This window comes from Oryx dammah, unplaced genomic scaffold (genome assembly GCF_014754425.2).
Source record: "Oryx dammah isolate SB20612 unplaced genomic scaffold, SCBI_Odam_1.1 HiC_scaffold_3, whole genome shotgun sequence".
In the NCBI taxonomy this organism is placed as follows: domain Eukaryota; kingdom Metazoa; phylum Chordata; class Mammalia; order Artiodactyla; family Bovidae; genus Oryx; species Oryx dammah.
This window is the reverse complement of record NW_024070187.1, coordinates 45,511,998-45,536,089: the sequence shown is the minus strand read 5'-3', so window position 1 is coordinate 45,536,089 and position 24,092 is coordinate 45,511,998. Positions and strand designations below refer to the sequence as shown.

The following is a 24,092-nucleotide window of genomic DNA, read 5'->3' as shown; positions in this document are numbered from 1 at the left end:
AAAATTCCCAAAGACAGAACTTAGGTGTTACAATTATCCATTTGTTTATGTTGTAAGGACAAAGATCCACATTAAACCTTTACAAAGTATTGGAGAATAGCAGAGGCTATGAGATCTATAACTGAAAAAAATTATAGGAAATCTAAAAACAATATAATTTGGACTAAAATATTGATAAAAATGGAAAATAAAGGTTAAAGTATACTCCTATAGTACTTACTATCGGTGATATTGATTAATACCTAACGCTTTACACCCATACTTTAAAACAATTTCAAAACACTTTTGCCTCTTTAACTAGAATGTAAGCCCATCAAAGGTGGTATCATTATATAAAAGGGTCAATAAATATTTACTGTTTGACCATTCTGCTTTTTCTCAGAGAACGCATCCATTGTTTATAAATAGTTATGTTTGTCAGACTCTGTCACTTATAAGTTTCCCAAGTTTATGTGGTACATAAAGATGAATATGTCTTCAAGGGTTAATCATGGCACTATGTGGAGAAACTGTAACAACTCCTATTTAAAATGTTACCCTTATAGACCCTGTTCATCAAATGAGGCAGGTTTTTTTGTCTGGCAAGTCCCTTTCACCACCACCAAAAAGCCTTTGTAGCTGTGAATTTAAATTGACAATCCTCTTCTCTCCAGCCACCAAAGGGACAGAAATTGTGACATTTCCACTTTCTCTACCCACACACTGAAGTAGAATAGTCAACACACTACAAACTATATGATTATTGGCCTTTGGCTATTATTATAATTTATGTATTTATGTTTAGTGTCATAATAGCTTCATGTTCAGATCTAAATAGCTATCATAGTGAGGACCAAAAACTTTTATTTGTTTCATATTTTTAATATTGTGCAACATTAACTAATTTGTTTCATTTAGAAGTCAGTTGATAAAAAGATCCTTCACATCTAGAACTTTTTTTTTTTTTTTTCCAATTGAAGGGGCTGTCTTTTCTTCATTGTATACTCTTGCCTCTTTTGTTACAGATTAGGTGACCAAAGGTGTGTGGGTTTATCTCTGGACTTTTTTTTTTTTGCTCTTTATTTTTTATTTTTTTACTTTACAATACTGTATTGATTTTGCCATACATTGACATGAATCCACAACGGGTGTACATGAGTTCCCAATCCTGAACCTCCCTCCCACCACCCTCCCCATATCATATCTCTGGGTCATCCCAGTGCAACAGCCCCAAGCATCCTGTATCCTGTGTCGAACCTAGACTGGCGATTCATTTCTTACTTGATAGTATACATGTTTCAATGCCATTCTCCCAAATCATCCCACGGTCTCCCTCTCCCACAGAGTCCAAAAGTCTGTTCTATACATCTGTGTCTCTTTTGCTGTCTCGCATAAGGGTTATCATCTTTCCAAATTCCATATATATGTGTTAGTATACTGTATTGGTGTTCTTCTTTCTGGCTTACTTCACTCTGTATAATCGGCTCCAGTTTCATCCATCTCATCAGAACTGATTCAAATGTATTCTTTTTAATGGCTGAGTAATACTCCATTGTGTATATGTACCACAGCTTTCTTATCCATTCATCTGCTGATGGACATCTAGGTTGCTTCCATGTGCTGGCTATTATAAACAGTGCTGCAATGAACATTGGGGTACACATGTCTCTTTCAATTCTGGTTTTCTCAGTGTGTATGCCCAGCAGTGGGACTGCTGGGTCCTAAGGCAGTTCAATTTCCAGTTTTTTAAGGAATCTCCACACTGTTCTCCATAGAGGCTGTACTAGTTTGCATTCCCACCAACAGTGTAAGAGGGTTCCCTTTTCTCCACACCCTCTCCAGCATTTATTGCTTGTAGACTTTTGGATCACAGCCATTCTGACTGGTGTGAAATGGTACCTCATTGTGGTCTTGATTTGCATTTCTCTGATACTGAGTGATGTTGAGTATCTTTCCATGTGTTTGTTAGCTATCTGTATGTCTTCTTTGGAGAAATGTCTATTTAGTTCTTTGGCCCATTTTTTGATTGGGTCATTTATTTTTCTGGAATTCAGCTGCATAAGTTACTTGTATATTTTTGAGATTACTTGTTTGACAGTTGCTTCATTTGCTATTGTTTTCTCCCATTCCGAAGGTTGTCTTTTCACCTTGCTTATAGTTTCCTTTGTTGTGCAGAAGCTTTTAATTTTAATTAGATCCCATTTGTTTATTTTTGCTTTTATTTCCAGAATTCTGGGAGGTGGATCATAGAGGATCCTGCTGTGATTTATGTTGGAGAGTGTTTTGCCTATGTTCTCTTCTAGGAGTTTTATAGTTTCTGGTCTTACGTTTAGATCTTTAATCCATTTGAGTTTATTTTTGTGAATGGTGTTAGAAAGTGTTCTAGTTTCATTCTTTTACAAGTGGTTGACTAGTTTTCCCAGCACCACTTGTTAAAGAAGTTGTCTTTAATCCATTGTATATTCTTGCCTTCTTTGTCGAAGATAAGGTGTCCACAGGTGTGTAGATTTATCTCTGGGCTTTCTATTTTGTTCCATTAATCTATATTTCTGTCTTTGTGCCAGTACCATACTGTCTTGATAACTGTGGCTTTGTAGTAGAGCCTGAAGTCAGGCAGGTTGATTCCTCCAGTTCCATTCTTCTTTCTCAGGATTGCTTTGGCTATTCGAGGTTTTTTGTATTTCCATACAAATTGTGAAATTATTTGTTCTAGCTCTGTGAAAAATACCGCTGGTAGCTTGATAGGGATTGCATTGAATCTGTAGATTGCTTTGGGTAGTATACTCATTTTCACTATATTGATTCTTCCGACCCATGAACATGGTATATTTCTCCATCTTAGTGTCCTCTTTGATTTCATCAGTGTTTTATAGTTTTCTATACATAGGTCTTTAGTTTCTTTAGGTAGATATATTCCTAAGTGTTTTATTCTTTTCGTTGCAATGGTGAATGGAACTGTTTCCTTAATTTCTTTTTCTGCTTTCTCATTATTAGTGTATTGGAATCCAAGGGATTTCTGTGTGTTGATTTTATATCCTGCAACTTTACTATATTCATTGATTAGCTCTAGTAATTTTCTGGTGGAGTCTTCAGGGTTTTCTATGTAGATGATCATGTCATCTGCAAACAGTGAGAGTTTTACTTCTTCTTTTCCAATTTGGATGCCTTTTATTTCTTTTTCTGCTCTGATTACTATGGCCAAAACTTCCAGAACTATGTTGAATAGCAGCAGTGAAAGTGGGCATCCTTATCTTGTTCCTGACTTTAGGGGAAATGCTTTCAATTTTTCACCATTGAGGATAATGTTTGCTGTGGGTTTGTCATATATAGCTTTTATTATGTTGAGGTATGTTCCTTCTATTCCTGCTTTCTGGAGAGTTTTATCATAATGGATGTTAAATTTTGTCAAAGGCTTTCTCTGCATCTATTGAGATAATCATATGGCTTTTATTTTTCAATTTGTTAATGTGGTGAATTACATTGATTGATTTGCAGATACTGAAGAATACTTGCATCCCTGGGATAAAGCCCACTTGGTCATGGTGTATGATCTTTTTAATGTGTTGTTGGATTCTGATTGCTAGAATTTTGTTGAGGATTTTTGCATCTATGTTCATCAGTGATATTGGCCTGTAGTTTTCTTTTTTTTTTTTTTTTGGCATCTTTGTCAGGTTTTGGTATTAGGGTGATGGTGGCCTCATAGAATGAGTTTGGAAGTTTACCTCCCTCTGCAATTTTCTGGAAGACTTTGAGTAGGATAGATGTTAGCTTTTCTCGAAATTTTTGGTAGAATTCAGCTGTGAAGCCGTCTGGACCTGGGCTTTTGTTTGCTGGAAGATTTCTGATTACAGTTTCAATTTCCGTGCTTGTGATGGGTCTGTTAAGATTTTCTGTTTCTTCCTGGTTCAGTTTTGGAAAGTTGTACTTTTCTAGTAATTTGTCCATTTCTCGCATGTTGTCCATTTTATTGGCATATAATTGCTGATAGTAGTCTTTTATGATCCTTTGTATTTCTGTATTGTCTGTCATGATCTCTCCATTTTCATTTCTAATTTTACTGACTTGATTTTTCTCCCTTTGTTTCTTGATGAGTCTGGCTAATGGTTTGTCAATTTTATTTATCCTTTCAAAGAACTAGCTTTTGGCTTTGTTGATTTTTGCTATGGTCTGTTTCTTTTGCATTTATTTCTGCCCTAATTTTTAATATTTCTTTCCTTCTGCTAACCCTGGGGTTCTCCATTTCTTCCTTTTCTAGTTGCTTTAGGTGTAGAGTTAGATTATTTATTTGACTTTTTTCTTGTTTCTTGAGGTATGCCTGTATTGCTATGAACTTTCCCCTTAGTACTGCTTTTATAGTGTCCCACAGGTTTGGGGTTGTTGTGTTTGCATTTTCATTCATTTCTATGCATATTTTGATTTCTTTTTTGATTTCTTCTGTGATTTGTTGGTTATTCAGAAGTGTGTTGTTCAGCCTCCATATGTTGGAATTTTTAATAGATTTTCTCCTGTAATTGAGATCTAATCTTAATGTATTACGGTCAGAAAAGATGCTTGGAATGATTTCAATTTTTTTGAATTTACCAAGGCTAGATTTATGGCCCAGGATGTGATCTATCCTGGAGAAGGTTCCGTGAACACTTGAGAAAATTTTGGGGTGAAATGTCCTATAGATATCAACTAGGTCTAACTGGTCTATTGTATCATTTAAAGTTTGTGTTTCTTTGTTAATTTTCTGTTTAGCTGATCTGTCCATAGGTGTGAGTGGGGTATTAAAGTCTCCCACTATTATTGTGTTATTGTTAATTTCCTCTTACATATTTGTTAGCATTTGTCTTACATATTGCGATGCTCCTATCTTGGGTGCATATATATTTATAATTGTTGTATCTTCTTCTTGGATTGATCCTTTGATCATTATGTAGTTTCCTTCTTTGTCTCTTTTCACAGCCTTTGTTTTAAAGTCTATTTTATCTGATACCAGTATTGCTACTCCTGCTTTCTTTTGGTCTCTATTTGCATGGAATATCTTTCTCCAGCCCTTCACTTTCAGTCTGTATGTGTCCCTTGTTTTGAGGTGGGTCTCTTGTAGACAACATATACAGGGGTTTTGTTTTTGTATCCATTCAGCCAGTCTTTGTCTTTTGGTTGGGACATTCAACCCATTTACATTTAAGGTAACTATTGATAACTATGATCCCACTGCCATTTACTTTATTGTTTTGCGTTTGGGTTTATACACCCTTTTTGTGTTTCCTGTCTATAGAATATCCTTTAGCATTTGTTGGAGAGCTGGTTTGGTGGTGCTGAATTCTCTCAGCTTTTGCTTGTCTGTAAAGCTTTTGATTTCTCCTTCATATTTGAATGAGATCCTTGCTGGGTACAGTAATCTGGGCTGTAGGTTATTTTCTTTCATCACTTTAAGTATGTCTTGCCATTCCCTCCTGGCCTCGAGAGTTTCTATTGAAAGATCAGCTATTAGCCTTATGGGAATCCCCTTGTGTGTTATTTGTTGTTTTTCCCTTGCTACTTTTAATATTTGTTCTTTGTGTTTGATCTTTGTTAATTTGATCAATATGTGTCTTGGGGTGTTTTGCCTTAGGTTTATCCATTTGGGACTCTCTGGGTTTCTTGGACTTGGGTGATTATTTCCTTCCCCATTTTAGGGAAGTTTTCAAGTATTATCTCCTCAAGTATTTTCTCATGGTCTTTCTTTTTGTCTTCTTCTTCTGGGACTCCTATAATTCAAATGTTGGAGCATTTCATATTGTCCTGGAGGTCTCTGAGATTGTCCTCATTTCTTTTAATTCATTTTTCTTTTTTCCTCTCTGATTCATTTATTTCTACCATTCAATCTTCTATTTCACTAATCCTATCTTCTGCCTCCATTATTCTACTATTTGTTGCCTCCAGAGTGTTTCTGATCTCATTTATTGCATTATTCATTATATACTGATTCTTTTTTATTTCCTCTAGGTCCTTGTTGCCCTTTCTTGCATCTTCTCAATCCTTGTCTCCAGGCTATTTATCTGTGATTCCATTTTGATTTCAAGATTTTGGATCATTTTCACTATCATTATTCGGAATTCTTTCTCAGGTAGATTCCCTATCTCTTCCTCTTTTGTTTGGTTTGGTGGGCATTTCTCCTGTTCCTTTACCTGCTGGGTATTCCTCTGTCTCTTCATCTTGGTTATATTACTGCGTTTGGGGTGGCCTTTCTGTATTCTGGCAGTTTGTCAAGTTCTCTTTATTATGGAGTTTCCTCACTGTGGGTGGGTTTGTATCAGTGGCTTGTCAAGGTTTCTTGGTTAGGGAAGCTTGTGTCGGAGTTCTGGTGGCTGGAGCTGGATTTCTTCTCTCTAGAGTGCAATGAAGTGTCCAGTAATGAGTTATGAGATGTCAATGGTTTTGGAGTAACTTTGAGCTGCCTGTATATTGAAGCTCAGGGGTGTGTTCCTGTGTTGCTGGAGAATTTGCATGGTATGTCTTGCTCTGGAACTTGCTGGCCCTTGGGTGGTGCTTGGTTTCAGTGTAGGTATGGAGGCGTTTGATGAGCTCCTATTGATTAATGTTCCCTGGAGTTAGGAGTTCTCTGATGTTCTCAGGATTTGGACTCAAGCCTCTTGCTTCTGGTTTTCAGTTTTATTTTTACAGTAGCCTCAAGAGTTCTCCATCTATACAGCACTGATGATAAAACATCTAGGTTAGAGATGAAAAGTTTCTCCACATTGAGGGACACCCAGAGAGGTTCACTGAGTTACATGGAGAAGAGAAGGCAGGGGAGGGAGTTAGAAGTAACTGGAATGAGATGAGGTGGGATCAAAAGAGGAGAGAGCAAGCTAGCCAGTAATCACTTCTTATGTGCGCTCCACTGTCTGGACCGCTCAGAGATGTTCACGGAGTTATATAGAGGAGGAGAGGGAGGAAGGAGACAAAGATGGCCATGAGGATAAAAGAGGAAAATGAAAAGGAGAGAGACAGATCCAGCCAGTAACCAGTTCCCTAAGTGTTCTCCATCATCTGGAACACACAGAGATTCACAGAGTTGGGTAGAGAAGAGAAGAGGGACGGAGGAGACAGAGGCAACCTGGTGGAGAAAAAGGAGAGCCCAAAGGAGGAGAGAGTGGTCAAGCCAGTAATGTCGCTGTCAAGTAAAAATGGGTACTGAAGATTGGGTTTTTAAAAGGTACAAAATTGATAACAAATACCAAAAAAGCAAAGATTAAAAATCTAGGGTAGAGGTTGGATTTTCAAAAATACAATATTAAAGAAAAGAAGAAGAAAAAGAAAGAAAAAAAGAAAAAAAGTTATAAGAATTATTAAAAAACAACAACAACCACAAAAAATATATATATGGCATTTGCTTTAAAAATAAGTTCTTTTTTTTTGAAAAGTAATAGTAGGTTATAAAAATAAAAATTAAAGGAGAAATAGAGGACTTAAAAAATTAAAAAATGTTAAAAAAAGAAAAAGAAAAGAAGAAAAAACAAACAACAAAAAGAATGATCGTAAAAATAGTAAAGGTATATCTGGGACTTTCTCTGGTGTTGTTGTGGGCTGGGCGGGGTCAGTTCATATTCGGATAGTTCCTTGGTCCGGCTTATATTTCTCAAGATCTATAGGCCCCTTCCTATGTAGTCAGTACTCACGACAGGGTTTTAATCTATTGCACCTGTCACTTCCAAGGCGGTTCCCTCTGTTTTAGCTTCTTCGGTTTGCTGGTCTCTTCAGTGTCCATTTTCTGCCCTGACACAAGGGGGGGCGATGGTGGACATGTCTTTTTTTAGGCTCACTTGTTCAGTCGCACTGTGGGGATGGAGGGATGCTGCAAACAAATAACACTGGCATGTGCTTGCAGTGTCTCAGCCATGCTGGGCCTGCCCCCACTCATGGCACACACCATTCAGGCTCTAGGTTGCTCCACCGAGAACCGTCTGAGGCTGGCCCGGGGCTGCATGCACCTTCCCGGTCTAAGCCGCTGAGGCTCGGGCACTCAGGTAGTCCTCAGAGGCACAGACTCAGTTGGGCTTGCGTTTTGTGCCCTTCCCAGGTCCGAGCAGCTCGGGTGTTTGGCGAGCACGGTCGCTGCGAGTGATCGCCTTTCCTGTCCCTGCTGCTCAGTTTTCTGGGTGTACAACTGGCACCCCTTCTTAGGCGGATGGTAACTGTCCAGAATCCCAAGAAGTCTTAGCTAGCAAAGAAGCTTGCTTGCAGTTTGGTAGTTAATGCCTCTCCGGGGCTGCGATTGCCCCCTTCCGGCCCTTCCTGCTCTGGCTGCCTGTCACCAGAGGGGGATGGTCTGCAACCGGCTAATTCTGTTCCATCCTTTGTTCTGTGCACGGTCCTGGTGGTGTCTTATGTTAGAGCTTTTCACATGGTAGCTTTCCCACAGCCTGGTTTGCTAGCCCAAGTTAGTTTGCTCTGGTTATACTTGGGGCATTCCGGCCCAATTCTTAAAAAGCACTGCAGCCTGCGCCTCCCTGCCCAGCCCCCGCTTGCTAGTGGTGGATGCAGGTGTCTGCGCTGCTTCTCCACTGGAGGAGTTACCATTGGGCTTGTAATCTGTTGGTTTTAATTATTTATTTATTTTTCCTCCCTATTATGTTGCCCTCTGTGCTTTTAAGGCTTGCCACAGACTCGGCAGCGAGAGTGTTTCCTGGTGTTTGGAAACCTCTCTTTTTAAGACTCCCTTCCTGGGACAGAGCTCCCTCCCTACCTCTTTTGTCTCTTTTTTCGTCTTTTATATTTTTTCCTACCTGTTTTTGAAGATAATGATCTGCTTTTCTGGGTGCCTGATGTCCTCTGCCAGCATTCAGAAGCTGTTTTGTGAAATTTACTCAGCGTTGAAATGTTCTTTTGATGAATTTGTGACGGAGAAAGTGGTCTCCCTGTCCTATTCCTCCACCATCTTAGGACCGCCCTAGAACTAAACTCTTAACTAAAGAAAATCTACAGCCCTCTACAATGACAATAAATGTGTAATCACACAAAGCACAAGGCCATGACACTATGTATATGTCCTGCTGAGAAGCAGAGTAGGTCGGAAAAGGTATTTGTGAATAAGTGATATTCTGGTTGAAAGCAGAAGGAAAAATAGGAATTTAGTAGAGGAAAAGGGGAGAGCAACAGTCTTTTACATCAAAGGAGTTGCAGGTCTGATGACCCTGAGGTAGAAAAAAGCGTAAGGAACATGAGGAGTAAAAGATCATAGTTGGAATGCGTAGTACCACAGTGTTAGCGCAGAGGTGAACCGTGAGGCTAGAGATGTGAACCAGCACATCCAGGGTCACTGGGCCTTGTGAAGGATTTTGGTGTTTGGGATTTAATCTCACAAGTAACATGAACTGATTGGTGTTTTTACAAGACCACTTTGAGCAATCAGGCAAGAAAAAGAAAGAAAAGGCATCCAAGTAGGGATGGGTGTCCCTGGTGGCTCAGCTGGTAAAGAATCTGCTTGCAGTGTGGAGACCTGGGTTCGATCCCTGGGTTGGGAAGATCCCCTGGAGAAGGGAATGGCTACCCACTCCAGTATTCTGGCCTGGAGAATTCCAAGGACTGTATAGTCCATGGGCTTGCAAAGAGTTGCACATGACTGAGCAACTTTCACTTTCAAGTAGGAAAGAAAGAAATAATCTCTACTTACAGATGATATGATCTTATATATAGAAAATTCTAAAGGCTCCATCCAAAATCTGCTAGAATTAATCAATGAATTCAGTAAAATTGCAGGATACAAAATCAACATACAGAAAACAGTTGTGTTTCTATACACTAAGGACAAAAAAGCTGAAAAAGAAATAATTTCATTCACTATAGCATAAAAAGGACCAATAAAATACGAAGGAATAAATTTAACCAGGGAGGTGAAAGATCTGTACACTTAAAACTACAAGACTTTGATGAAAGAAGCAGAAGAAGACACAAACGGAACAATATCCTATGTTCATGGATCAGAAGTTGCACTGTTAAAATGCCATACTACCCAAAGCCATCTACAGGTTCAATGCAATTCCTATTAAAATTGCAATGGGCATTTTTCACAGAAATAGAAAAACGATCCTAAAATTTGTTTAGAGCCACAAAAGAAACTGAGTAGACAAAGCAATCTCAAGGAAGAATAACAAAGCATCATGCTTTCCGATTTCAAGCTATGCTACACAGTTATAGTAATGAGAGCAGTAAAGCACTGGCATAAAAGTAGACACAGGAACCAATGAACAGAATTGAGAGCCCAGAAGCAAACCACACATACACAGTTAACTAATATTTAACAAGGGAGCCAAGAATGCTCAGTAGAGAAGAGACAGTATCTTCAATAAATAGGGTTGGGAAAACCGGATAACCACATGCAGAAGAATGAAATCAGACTTGTACCTTACACCACTCACAAAAATGAACTTGAAATGGACTTAAGACTTTAAACATAAGACCTAAATTCCTAGACATAAAATTCCTAGGAGAAATCATAGAAAAAAAGCTCCCTGACTTAGGTCTTCAAGGTAATTTCCTTTTATGATAGTAAAACACAAGCTAAAAAGCAAAAACAAATAAGTGAAACTATATCAAACTAAAAACCATTATGAAGCATAGAAACTACAAACAAAATGAAAAGGCAACCTACAGGAAGGGAGAAAATATTTGCAAATTTTATGTCTGATATGAGGCTAACATCCAAAATTTATTAAGAATTCTACAATTCAATAGCAAAAAACAAACAACCCAATTAAAAAGTGGGCAAAGGAAATTAATGGAAGTTTTCCAAACAAGACAAATGAATACAAATGAATACAATGAATACAATACAAATGGCCAACAGGTACATGAAAAGGTATGCAACATTACTAATCATCAGGGAAATGCAAATCAAAACCAGAATGTTATCACCTCATACCTGTTAAAATGGCTAACATTAAAAAAAAAAAAAAAAAAGACAAGTGTTGGTGAGGGTATAGAGAAAAATGAGCCCTAGTGCACTGCTGGTAGGAATGCAAGTTGATACAGCCACTACAGAAATCAAGTCTTAGAGGTTACTCAAACCTGCTCTTGACAGAGGGCTACCCTCTGAGTGGAGGCAGGAAGCCCCTGACTTCTGAAATTTTGTATCTACAACACAGAGCTGAGGAGAATGAGAAATACTGGTTACCTGAACCTTTTATGGGCTTTCCTGGTGGCTCAGATGATAAAGAATCCACCCGCAATGCAGCAGACCTGGGTTCGCTCTCTGGGTTGGAAAGCTCCCCTGAAGGAGGGCATGGCAACCCACTCCAGTATTCTTGCCTGGAGAATCTCCATGGACAGAGAAGCCAGGCTATAGTCCATGGGGTTGCAGAGGATCAGACACGACTGAGCGACTAAGCACAGCACAGAGCCTTCTGTAGAGATACTGCAGTCTTTAACTAGAAATTATTTGAAAAAGGAACCCCATCTTCCTAGCCACACTCGGTTGAACTGAAGCTCCCATCAGGATGATCTGGGGCTATGAGGAGGGAGAGAGTGCATCATGGCTCAAGTGCTACAGACTGATTTGAGACTTAGTCACTTCTCCTGAATAAATGTTTTTATTTGCTGACTTGACGTTTAATCTTAAAAGACAATTTCCAGATACTTTAAATGTTGTTGTTGTTGTTTTCTTTTTAAATAATTTTCACTGGTTTTGATTTTTCTAATAGGGATGGTTCTGTGGACCTCTTTATGCTACAATACCAAAAGCGATCATTTCTACTCAGTATTTCAGTTCAGAAACAAAAATTACCATATAAATGAAGCTTGAACTTTATTATACATTCAAAATTTGACTGAGTACCAAAAAATAGGTATCAGGCTACATATTTGCTACATAAGTAAATAAACTTTAAGGTTTTTATATTGCCCAAATTTTACTTAATAACAATATGTTAAAGAATGGGATTTTAAGTCCTAACTGTTTTAAAATTTTAAAAATTAATGGCATATTTGAAATCATGAAAATTCCCTTAAAATTCTTTCCAAGGTTATTTCAAATTTTAATTTTATAAATAAATTTTATAAAATCTTTTGGACTTTAGTTCTTTGAATATACGATTAATTAAACCTTCTAGAGAGATTCTTATTTAACTCTTTTCTTAAACAGATACACAACTACAACCACTATTACCATCGGAGATCTGCTAATTCGATATCTGGGACTGATTTACATTTAGTCAAGCAGAAACTGCTATGTGGAATCTAGATGTTTTTTCCATGACACATACTGACATTCACTCAAAATCATATTATCTATCTATCTATCTTCTATCTATCTATGTGTGTGTGATCTTTAAAAAAAGAATATCATTTAAGCAATTCTACATAAATCACATATTTCCTAATTGTGATGTTTCTATGTTGTTTCTTTTTTATCAGATATGAGAAAAACCTAGGTAAATACAAACATCCACAGTATCACCATATGATGTGACCAAAGAGTAATCACAACTCTTCAAGCTGATTTCAAAGCACTTAATTATTTACTCAAGACCTTTAATAGAAAAGTATCATGTAAAAATACTTTCTCTAAACATCTTGGGACAGCTGAAATATGAAGTAAGACACTCAATTTACGAATCTGTGCCTATACCTCTCCTGGTTGGAACAGAGATGAAGCTCTTATCCTCCTACCTAGTCCCTTGTAAGAACAAAAGTTAACCTGATCCCAAATTTGGAAAATTTAATTTGATAAAAAAGAAATATGGTGTGGATTTTAGGAGGATTCAGTTAACAACAGAGATATTTTCTACAGTAGCCTGAGTTAGAGAATTTAAAACAAGAACATTATATATTTTAGTTTTTCAACTTACCTGATATAAATAATCTTCAAATACAAAATAATAATCATCATTGCTTGCTGTCAATTTCACATCCTATAATTAAAAGTAGAGAGCACTGAAAAGAACTTAAATGAGTATGTTTATAGTACTAAGACACAATGTAACATATAGAAATAATACTGAAATGATTTTATTACTTCACATATGATTATAAACTTCTCAATTAGATTTTATCACTGGGTTTATCAGAAATAAATTTATAAAGTTACTTGACTGATATATGTGACACATTACTTGACTTCAGATTGTTTACACTTATTTGGGTTATATTAGTAATTTCTTCTTATTTATTTCAATTTTATCTCCTTTGAATCCAATATTTAGGTATCTTAAAATTAGAAAAGCATTTGCAATCACAATGTCCAAAAGCAGCTGTAAAAATCTGGCCTCAAATTACTGTTCAATCTGGTCCTCCATTGTTCAAGCCCACATTCATGCCATTCCATCAAAATACCAAAAATCTTTGATGTTTTTATAATTATTCATGTGCAAGTCATCACTTGTTAGCAAACAAGACAAACTTTATCTTCAATATCACCAGCAAGAAAACATACATGGTAGAAACATTGGAGAATGAGAAATACTGGTTACACATCCCAAAGAAATATTACAGAAATCTATGAAAATATTTTCCAACCTACACAATTCAATTGGGCTATTGATCAAAACAGCAATTACAGGAGGATAAAATGACTTGTGGATGACCCTGGAGATAGTGAATATGTGCCGAGCCTAGAAAAACTGAAAGACACAGATTAAGAGAAAAGAAAGGAGTCAGTCTAAGTCACAACATGGGCAGAAGTATAGATCACGCAATCTCAAGGATGATGATGTTGCCTCTAAGGGGGCTTCATTCCTGGGGATCAAAATTTTTTACATAGTACAATGGCTTATGGACCTCCAAAGCTTGTTCTAGTCAACAGAATCTTATTCTTTGGTATTTAATTTTTATATTAGAGAAAATTTTCTCTTTTATGAAGAAAAGGTTGAGAAACACTGATATGAACTGTCAGATCACAGTAAGCAGTAGAAAATTGAAGATGGTGTGGATTCAAGACAAGTTTGTGAGAAAAAAATACAATCCAGAGAGAAGCATTAGATATTTTAGCTTAGGGAGGGTTTGATGATGTTCTGTGCTTAAGCATTGCCTTGTTTCCTTCATTTCTTTAACCACTAAAATAATTCTAATTTTCAGTTAAATTAAAAATGAATCTTTGCCAAAGGGATTTGTAATGAAACTTCAAATGATTATTTTTTTAATGCTCATTCCCTTAAGGGCTGACTTTAATAATATTTGGAGTTTCTCCAGTAAGATCAGCAGAGTTTAACTAACATAAGTAAACACTCATGCTGTGGATCGTCAGGACTGATTCTACCAAAACTTACATTCAGCTGTTCAGACACAAACTGTTTACCTCTTTCTCATGACAGATTTGCTTTACTGCTTCTAACTGAAATTCATGTTGGCAGCAAAGGGAACTCTCATGCTAACACTCTTGGATTTTTTGAACTTCTCTTGTGAGTCTTCTCTCATTTGAACAGAGAGGAGATTAAAAGTCTTAAAGCCCAAAATATCTCTTCAGTTCAGTTCAGTTCAGTTGCCAAGTCATGTCCGAATCTTTGTGACCCCATGAATCGCAGCACGCCAGGCCTCCCTGTCCATCACCAACTCCTGGAGTTCACTCAAACTCACGTCCATTGAGTCAGTGATGCCATCCAGCCATCTCATCCTCTGTCATCCCCTTCTCCTCCTGCCCCCAATCCCTCCCAGCATCAGAGTCTTTTCCAATAAGTCAACTCTTCGCATGAGGTGGCCAAAGTACTGGAGTTTCAGCTTTAGCATCATTCCTTCCAAAGAACACCCAGGGCTGATCTCCTTTAGAATGGACTGGTTGGATCTCCTTGCAGTCCAAGGGACTCTCAAGAGTCTTCTCCAACACCACAGTTCAAAAGCATCAATTCTTCTCTTAGGCTGTTGCTAAAATAATCCCCCGCATACAGTCATTTGACCTCAAAGTCGATAGCAGTACCTGTGATCCAAATCTATGTAAAAACTTTAAGAGGTTTTCAAAAGAGTCAAGACTTTCATCAAAAGACTGCATCCTCTTAACTCCCCTCATCCTCCTCCCTGTAGAGCATAGTGGTTAAAGGTACGGGTTGTGAAATCAGATTACCTAGATTCAAATCTTGGCTTTACTACTTAATACATGAATTTAAACAGACTTCTTTACTCTTTGTTTACCTTAGTTCCCTCATCTGTAAGACAGTAAAGTAACAGTATTAATACTTCCTACTTTGCTATAATACATGTATCAATATGTGGCTGGTGAGTAAGGAAGTGATGTCAGTATAACATGAGAATTGTGTTGGTTCAAATGCAATTTTCTTTTAAAAAGAGAAGTCAGAACAGCAGAAGTAGAATTATATCCTTCAGCAGGAAAGGGCAAAGCCTTCTGCAGGCATGAGCCCTTTGCCTGTTTCCAAGAGAATGGAAATTTCAAGAGAATGGAAAATGAATGATTGCATGGGGTTCCTGTCTCCAGAGAGGCACACCCCCAGCCTTGCATATCTCTTAACTGCTGCACTTCCTCTTGTGCCCACCTGAACAGCAGCCCCAGTGGCTCTGTGGAACTGAATTATTTTAGCACTTACATTTTGTTATTTCTGTACTTTTTAAATAATTCCTGCAGGAGCAGCATGCCTGAGCTGTCCAGTTCATCTCCCAATGATTGTTTCTGTTAGCACTTTGGCTATAAAGTTGCAAAAGCTACCCCAACTCTATTTTCCTATAAGCCTTATTATTTTTAATGCATGATCTTGTAGAATGCAACTTTTTTTTCAGGAAAAAAAAAGAATTATCATTTATAGCCCAAATGCCAGTATCTACTCCCCTGGGGTAGCTGTCAGGATCAGATGCCAATCTATGTAAAGAGTCTGGAGCATTGTATGACACACAGTAAGCAATCATTAAACGCTAGCAGTCACCAGTCACTGTTTTTATTAACTTCTGTTATGTTCTACCCAGACAAATCTTTGGTTCTTCTTTCCCCTGTTTCTGAGGTCTGGAATAATATGCCCTTTCTCCTCTATCTTACAAGTTCTAAATCTAAAATCCACGTCTTTTAAACAACCCAATTATGAATCCAGAATAAACCCTATACCATGCTTTTAGCATCTACATTTCAACTCTCAATAACAGATGCCTAGAAACAAAAACTCATCGAATCCCTATCATAAAACTTGAGATGTGTTTATGTCTAGAAATCAAAAATTAAAAATAAGCTGTGCCTTCAATATAATAAAATAAACAAGCAGCCCCTAAAGAATTGTGAGATAAATAAGATAAAGTAATCCATAATCTGATTTTTTCTTTAGGTAGATTTTCTGTATAGTTTGAGTGGAAAATTGGAATTTATAAGGACAAGAAATATCATTCACTTAATCAATAAATGGGAGGGTCAAGAAAGGATTGTGAAGACAGCTGCAAAGTGAAAGATAACACTGAATAGAAACTGCAGATTTTGAAGGTCAACCTTATCATCCTAAGTATAATGATCATTTAAAATTATTTTTCAAGGTTAATATGTATGATCATAGATAGTGCAGCCCTACATGAAGAAGACTCTTGATAATTGCTTAATGTTAACGAAATGGAAAAACATAGCTTTACTTACTTTATAAATTAGACTGTCCACCAAAAGGTCATGTTGTATCACATTTGTCTTAAGCTGCTCATAATATAAAATATCCTAGATTAAGAAAAACAAAAACATTAAAAGTCAATCATTTATAAAGTCAGCCTCAAACTTTAATAAATAATGATCATTAATAGTATTATATACACTAAAAGAATAAGGGCTTTATTTTATTCATTACTAGAGTCTCCAGGCCTGGCTAATAGCTGATGATCAATAAAAAGACTTAATCCCATCCCTTAAGATAAAATCTGGTACCTGGTAGGTATTTAATCAATGTTTGCTAAATTGATTTAACTGTAATTTAACTTTAATAGCAAATGTAGTATTTATTAAGTAATTATTAGGAACTGTTTTACCCAATATACATGTTAATCTATTTAATCTCATATCAACAAAATAAACCTGTTCAATGATTATTATTCCCATTTACATTTGAGAAATTGAGGGCCAGAGAAAGAAGTAACTATCTGTTCAAGGCCACAAAGGTAGTAAGATTTGATTCCAGGAAACCCCTAGAACCTATTTAAAAACCCAGAGTGACTACTCTACACTGTCTTTCTAATATCTAAATTATTATAAAATAAAAAAATTTAAGCATACTAAATCATCCCTGGTAGTAAAAGCTATCATATAGCATATGAAAAAAAAAACAGGATTTTTTTTTGAAAAAGATTTCTTTAATTATTCATTTTTAGTTCAAAATATAATGGTTGTAACTATACAGAATGCTATATAGCTAACTTGTACATGATTTAAGCATAGGTTGGAAAAGCATGTAAGTTTTTAAGAGATAATGTCAAACATTCTCATCTCATCTGGCTAATGGACAATGATAAGGGTTCAGGACTTTTAATGACATTGATCAATAGAATCAGTAGTGTACTTTAAATATAAGTCAAGGCTTTTAAAAATTAAATAAAAATTCAACTATAGCACCAGGAACTCTGCTCAATATTCTGTAATAATCTAAGTGGGAAAAGAATTTGAAAAGAATAGATACATGTATATGATGCATAAGTGAATTACTTTGTACATCTGAAACTAACACTACATTGTTAATCAACAATACTCCAATATTAAATAAATTTTTTTAATTATAAAGAATTTAGTAAAATTTTAGCAAAAAAAAATCAGTTAAAAAATAATATGGTACCATGATATTAGAAAATCCAATTAACTCTAAACAGTGATAATAGGCTGAAAGTGAAGTGAAAGTGAAAGTTGCTCAGTTGTGTCCGACTCTTCGACCCCATGGACTATACACAGTCCATGGAACTCTCCAGGCCAGAATACTGGAGTGGGTAGCCTTTCCCTTCTCCAAGGGATCGTCCCAACCCAGGGATCAAACCCAGGTCTCCCTGCATTGCAGGCAGATTCCTTACCACAAGGGAAGCCATTAAATAGAGAATAAGAAATGAGAATAAGAGAAGAAGGACAGGAAGGAGATAAAAGGGGGGAAGGAAAAAGAAGAAAAGACAGAGGAAGAGAAATGGGGAGGAAGGATGTAAGATGTAATCCAGTTAAGGGACAGGCTAATAGTTGGTTAGGTGTTCATAATAAAGATTGAAAAAGGTCAAGATTAAGTGGGTAGTAGCTGTGTTAAAGATGGAAATATCATCTGACTACTTAAGCTGATCCCTGCGTTTCTCTGAATCCCTCCATCCATTTCTTGGGGACTCTAGCCCTGGTTTCCACCCCTATCCAAATACTGCTTGGCTCCCTCAGTACACTGCAGTCTGTGTGAGTTTTTCTGAAGACAGTCCTTCAAACAAGTAAGAGTTGTGCGACAGGATCACCTGGGACAAACAAGAATATCTGATGTGTGCAGCAGCCATGGCAGCGTGGTGTCCAAACCTATGTTTCCTGAAATACAATTTCTTTGTCTTAAAAAATGCCTGATACACAGTTCTCTGGTTTGAGTCAAAATGTTCATCACATAAAAATAATCTGGGGACTTGCTGGCTATTTTTAGTGATTTTAATTTTAATTAAAAGGCCTTATTTTGTTCTCATTCATGATGTTTTGATTTCTTACCTAAGGAAAAATTGTTTTACTATTTTATTTACCTTCTATTATATTTATTAAATCTACCTCTCTAGCTAGAATAAAAGAACATTTTTAAAGGTAGGAACAGCACCCAACTCAAACACCAATCCTGACAGCTGGCAAAGAGCATAATATTATAGTGTTTTCTAGTGAACACAGCAGAAAAGCTGTTTAGAGTTATGTCGCTTTTTAAAAATATAAGGTTTAAAATTACAAACTGATACAAACCAGTAAAATAACTGAAACAATCCAGAGCTGGATAAAGAAAATTAACACTCTTTTTTTCTTCCCTCCCACCATGCTGAAGAATCTAATGGTATTTATATTTGTATTAATAACATTATTTGTAACTTATATCCTTCCATACTTTTCTCCATGCTTATATAAATATATAATCATACTGAAGGGTTTTAGCTGTTGTTTGTTAACATGAAATGGAATCATACTATACTTATTTTTCAGTTTCTAGTGATGTATCACGGTCATCTCTCTGTCTTTTAAGTAACTATTAACACATAAATTTTAATATTTTTAAAACTGTACTACAGATATGTCATGATTTATTTAACCATTTCCCTACAGATGGCTACTCAGGTTGTTTTTAGTTGTTTGTTACTACAAATACTACAATAAATATCCTCATGCACATATGCCTTTACTGAGTGACTTTCACTTTCACCATTTTAACTTTTCCACGGGTAAAAATAATGATTATCTTATTGTTATATTAATTTAGACTTTCTTAAACACTAATAAAGTTGACTTTCTTTCATATGCTTATTGGCCATTTGAACTTTCACTTCCATGGTTTACATATTTTTCTGTTCGATTACATTTATTTCATTAATTTGTCAGGTTCTTTATCTATACTGAGGATTAACATTTGTCATTTGTGTTACAAATACTTTTTCTTCAAATTAGTATGTGTTGTTTTTGTTTACGGTATACATTGACAAATTTCTCAAAATTCTTTATGGATTTGGGTTTTCTTGCTTGCCTTAGGCAAGGCTCTCCTACACCATATATTTATGTGAATATTTTCCTAATTTTTTCTAAAATTGGTATTTTAAATTTACATGTTTATAACCTACCTGGAATTTATTTTTATATTTTGTAAGCCAAAAGTCTGATTGTTTTCTTTCAGAAGGATGGTTATCAGCATCATTTATAAAATAAACCATGCATTTCCAACTGAAATAAAACTTCAACACTTCTCTATCAGAAATAGATTCAGTAGGCAGAAAATCAGTAAGGTCCAAGTTGAACTCAACAACACCACCAATAAACTGGATATGATGGACACCTATATGCTACTTCATCCAACAACAGCAAAACACACATGATTCTCAAGCTCACATGGAACATTCACCAAGACAGAGCACATTCTGGGTCATAAAACATAGCTTTAACAAATTTAAAAGACTAGAAATCCTACAATGTCTGCTCTCAGACCCACAGTGGAATAAAACTAGAAACCAATAACAGAAAGATAACTGGAAAATACCCAAATACATGGATATTAAACAACATACACATGGGTCAAAGAAGAAATTTCAAGAAAAATTTTAAAGTATTTTGAACTAAATGAAAAGGTAACATCAAAATTTGGGGAATGCAATAGAAGCAATGCTTAGATGGAATTTATAGAATTAAATGCAGGTATATATTAGAAAACAAGAAAGACCTAAAATAAACAAACTAAGTTTCTACCTTAGGAAATTAGGAAAAGAAGAGCAAATTAAACTGAAAGTAAGCAGAGGAAGAGAAATGATAAGAATAGAGCATAAAGAAATAAAATTGAAAACAGGAATCAATAGAAAAATATAATTGGAACCAAAAGTTGGTTCACTGAAAAGATCAAGAACACTGATGAGCCTCTAGCTAGGCTAATTAAGAAAAAAAGAGAAAGGACACAAATTACCCAAATCAGAAGTAAAAGATCCTTTGAACATTAAAAGGATAATAAAGGAATACTAGGAATACTTCCCTGCCCACAGACTTGATAACCTAGATGAAATGGATCCATTACTTGAATAAGATTTTGCTGATAATTTGATGAAATTCACACAAGAAGAAACAATGTGTATAGGCCTAGATTTGTTAAAGTAACTCATTTAATAATTAATAACCTTCCAAAACAGACAGTACAAAGCCCAGAGTGGCTCACTGGTGAATTCTACCAAGCATTTAAGGGAGAGATTCTGCCAGTCTTCTACAATCTCCTTCATAGGACAGAAGCAGAGGGAGTACCTTTTAATTCATTCCATTACCCTAAAAGCAGACAAAGACATAAGAAAACAATTTATAAATAAAACAATCACCAATAATAGAATATTTAAAGAGTACTTTGTATAAGCTCTGGCAAATAGACATTTAAGAGCAATAAATTATGATTATAAAAGCAATCTTTGAAAAGCAAAGTAGCCCAAATTTTTAGCATCAGAGAATAATTTTAGTGTATGTATCTATTTGGTATTTTATTCAGACTCAGACTATCCATTTAACTAAAGAGAAGAAGAAAATATACACTTAAAAAAATCAAAGAACTCACGAAGAGTCCTAAAATTTTATACTTAATTGTTCAGTAAGCATTTAGATGAGCCTATCATTTTTAGATACTGTACAAGATACTGACATTAAGATGATGAAGAAGAAAACAATTCCTGTCCCCAGGTACTCAATCTAGAAAGAATGTGAACTTATTAGTTGCTCAGTCGTGTCTGACTCTTTGTGATTCCATGGACTGTAGCCGGCCAGGCTTCTCTGCCCATGGAAGTCTCCAGGCAAAAATACTGGAGAGGGCTGCTATTTCCTTCTCCATGGGATCTTCCTGCCGAAGGACTGCACTTGGGTCTCCCACACTGCAGGAAGATTCTTTACCATCTGAGCCACCAAGGAAGCCCCAATCTACAAAGGGAGGCAGACAAATAAAGTAAGAAGTATGGCATATGTTTCTTTGACTTGAGGTCTTTGCTCCTGCCCTGGTTACGGTAGGAGGAAAAAGAAGGAAGTATCTAACAGTAGCAGTGATGGAGTCAGGAGAAGGCAAGGTAGAGGAGAGGTGGAGCTTTCTCAGGAAAGGTGATGGAATAAGCTGCACATGAAAGAAGGGCAGAGTATCCAACAAGAGAAAAGTCTGAGACTTTTTTTTTCAGGGAGAGAACAGCATGGCAGAGAGACAATTCAACATTTCTTGGATGACCATAAATGCACTGAGGTAAAGATTATGCCTTTTCTTTTAGACATCATGAGTCTGATATACTTTTGGAGCAAGGAGTAAGAGTTCTGTAGGAAACTGGAAATAAAAGTTTTAGACTTAAGACAATGATTGATTGAAAACAGAGTTGAAACCATTACAGAAAGAAATGATTGGTGAATCAGCCTAAGGAAAATGTACAGAATGAAAAGAAGATCAAAACTGAATTCTTAAAAACACAAGCACTTGTGGTTTGTACAGGAACCCAAATGCAGACTTGAAAAACAAAGAAAGAGGGAAATAACTAAAAAAAAAGGATGAACTAAATTAAAGACCAAGAAAATTTCAAGGACAGAGTAGATAATAGTATCAAATGCAGTAAAATGTAAAGACTAAAATGCGTCCACTGTTCTTGATATCTTTAGCTAGGACAGTTATCGTCATTTGGTAGAACGTATACCGGAAGGGGACGACAGAGGATGAGATGGCTGGATGGCATCACTGACTCGATGGACGCGAGTCTGAGTGAACTCCGGGAGTTGGTGGTGGACAGGGAGGCCTGGCTTGCTGCAATTCATGGGGTTGCAGAGTCGGACACGACTGAGCGACTGAACTGAACTGATACCAGAATAAGGTAGATTGAGTGATTATGGGATTAAGAAAGTAGGAGCTTTCAGCATAGAATCTTCTTTCACAAGATTTAGATATAAAAGTAGAGGAGGCATGAACAGGTGCTGATACAATAAAGTTCACAGGTTTCATGGAAAGAATTTGGATAAGTTCTTTCTGATTATGTTTTCTCTGGTTAAGAAAAAGTGATATCTTTTGCTAAGATTGTGAAAAGAAGTGGTTGAGAAGAGTGAAGGACAGAAACAGACACTGGGAAGACTAGGTAAGTGTGACCAGAAAGATCTAGGATGATCAGGCATTGCTGGAGATCTTTAGGTTAGGCTCTGGAGAACCTTGTTGTGAAATCACTAAAGGAAATGTTAAATGTTAATACTCATCTTGACTATATTATCAGTAAGTAAGAACTTAGAGCAAAGTAAAAGAAAATTTTCTATCTTCTTTTAATTAGCAAACTGAAATTAAGCAAAAATTTAAATACGCATGTTTGCTAAATATGGATATTTGATCCAGAAATCTATAGAAAATATATAAAGACAATGCTTTTAAGCTTATCACATATTTTCTTAAAAAGAGAAAAAAATCAAAGTTAAATAATGTTCTAATAAAAGTATTTTATAAACTAACTGCTAGGAACTCAAAGTATTAAAAACCAAGTCTTTCTAAGGAGGTAAGATTTTTAAAACAGGTTAATGGGTGTGAAATTTGAAATATTCTGGTCATGTATCTCCTTAACTATGATACATTTGATGTGTACCTTATTTTAAGTGACTGAAAAGTAATTGAACAAAACATTCTGATAAAGAATTCTTTGTAAGAAGTATTCTCCCTCTCTCCCTCCTCTAATGTACCACCTACAACAATTGTTTTGGAGTTGCTATAGTGTGTGCAGGTCACACTTTTACAGTGAATATAAAACTGTAAGGTATAGAAAGTGTTTTATTCAATAAAATCAAGATTGTCCTTCTGATATTAATTTCTATTTACAGATCTGTCATTTTGAGTATAGAAAATCAAGATCATTATTAACTCCAGAATGCAAGTGTAAAAACAGCCGTTGAACATTATAACAATAATTATTTGGGATTACTACTTTTATTCTACAATGATACTTCTGGAAAAATTCTAAATCTATTTTTGAAATGGAAGTAGTTCCTCTGCAGAGACAGGACTTGTTAACTTAGCTGCTGGTCGATGAAGTTAGTAGGTGATCTAACTCTGATCTACACAGTTAGATCAGAACAAGAATTACCACCTCTTTACAAGAGCTGATGCACTAAAAAAAGGCCCAAAGTACACTCTAAACTGTTTTGTCAACTGTTACTTTTAAAGTGTCACCTCAAAAGATCAGCAGTATCATTTGGTTTAAAACTGCTCTAAATTAAAGCACAAAGCTTATTTTTTCAAAAAGGAAGCAAGTGATTTTTGATAGTGCTGTTTACAGAGGGAGATTTAAAACACATCTACACGCATGCACATATACACACATAAGCATACATACATAATTTGCAAAGGCCAGAGGTATAGCTTTTATAATACTTATGTTAGTGCTTGATTTTCTTAAAAACAGCATTATTATAAATTATGATTAATGCATGATTAATGTCATGTTTAATTTATTAATAATAATTATTACTATTATAATTATATGTAATTTTAATATATGTGTATAATTGGGTATGTATATAATTATATGTGCATATA

The 24,092-nt window shown here is 35.9% G+C and overlaps 1 protein-coding gene across 1 annotated transcript in view; it reads right to left on the bottom strand.

Moving 5' to 3' along the window:
- TBC1D19 (TBC1 domain family member 19) overlaps positions 1-24,092 on the bottom strand; it is a 160,048-nt gene that overhangs the window by 60,331 nt on the left and 75,625 nt on the right. Inside the window, exons 12-13 of the mRNA XM_040237983.1 lie at positions 16,496-16,570; positions 12,792-12,854 (exon numbers count right to left, since the gene is read on the bottom strand). Coding sequence (XP_040093917.1) covers positions 12,792-12,854; positions 16,496-16,570 — 138 coding nt within the window. The remainder of the gene's footprint in view (positions 1-12,791; positions 12,855-16,495; positions 16,571-24,092) is intronic.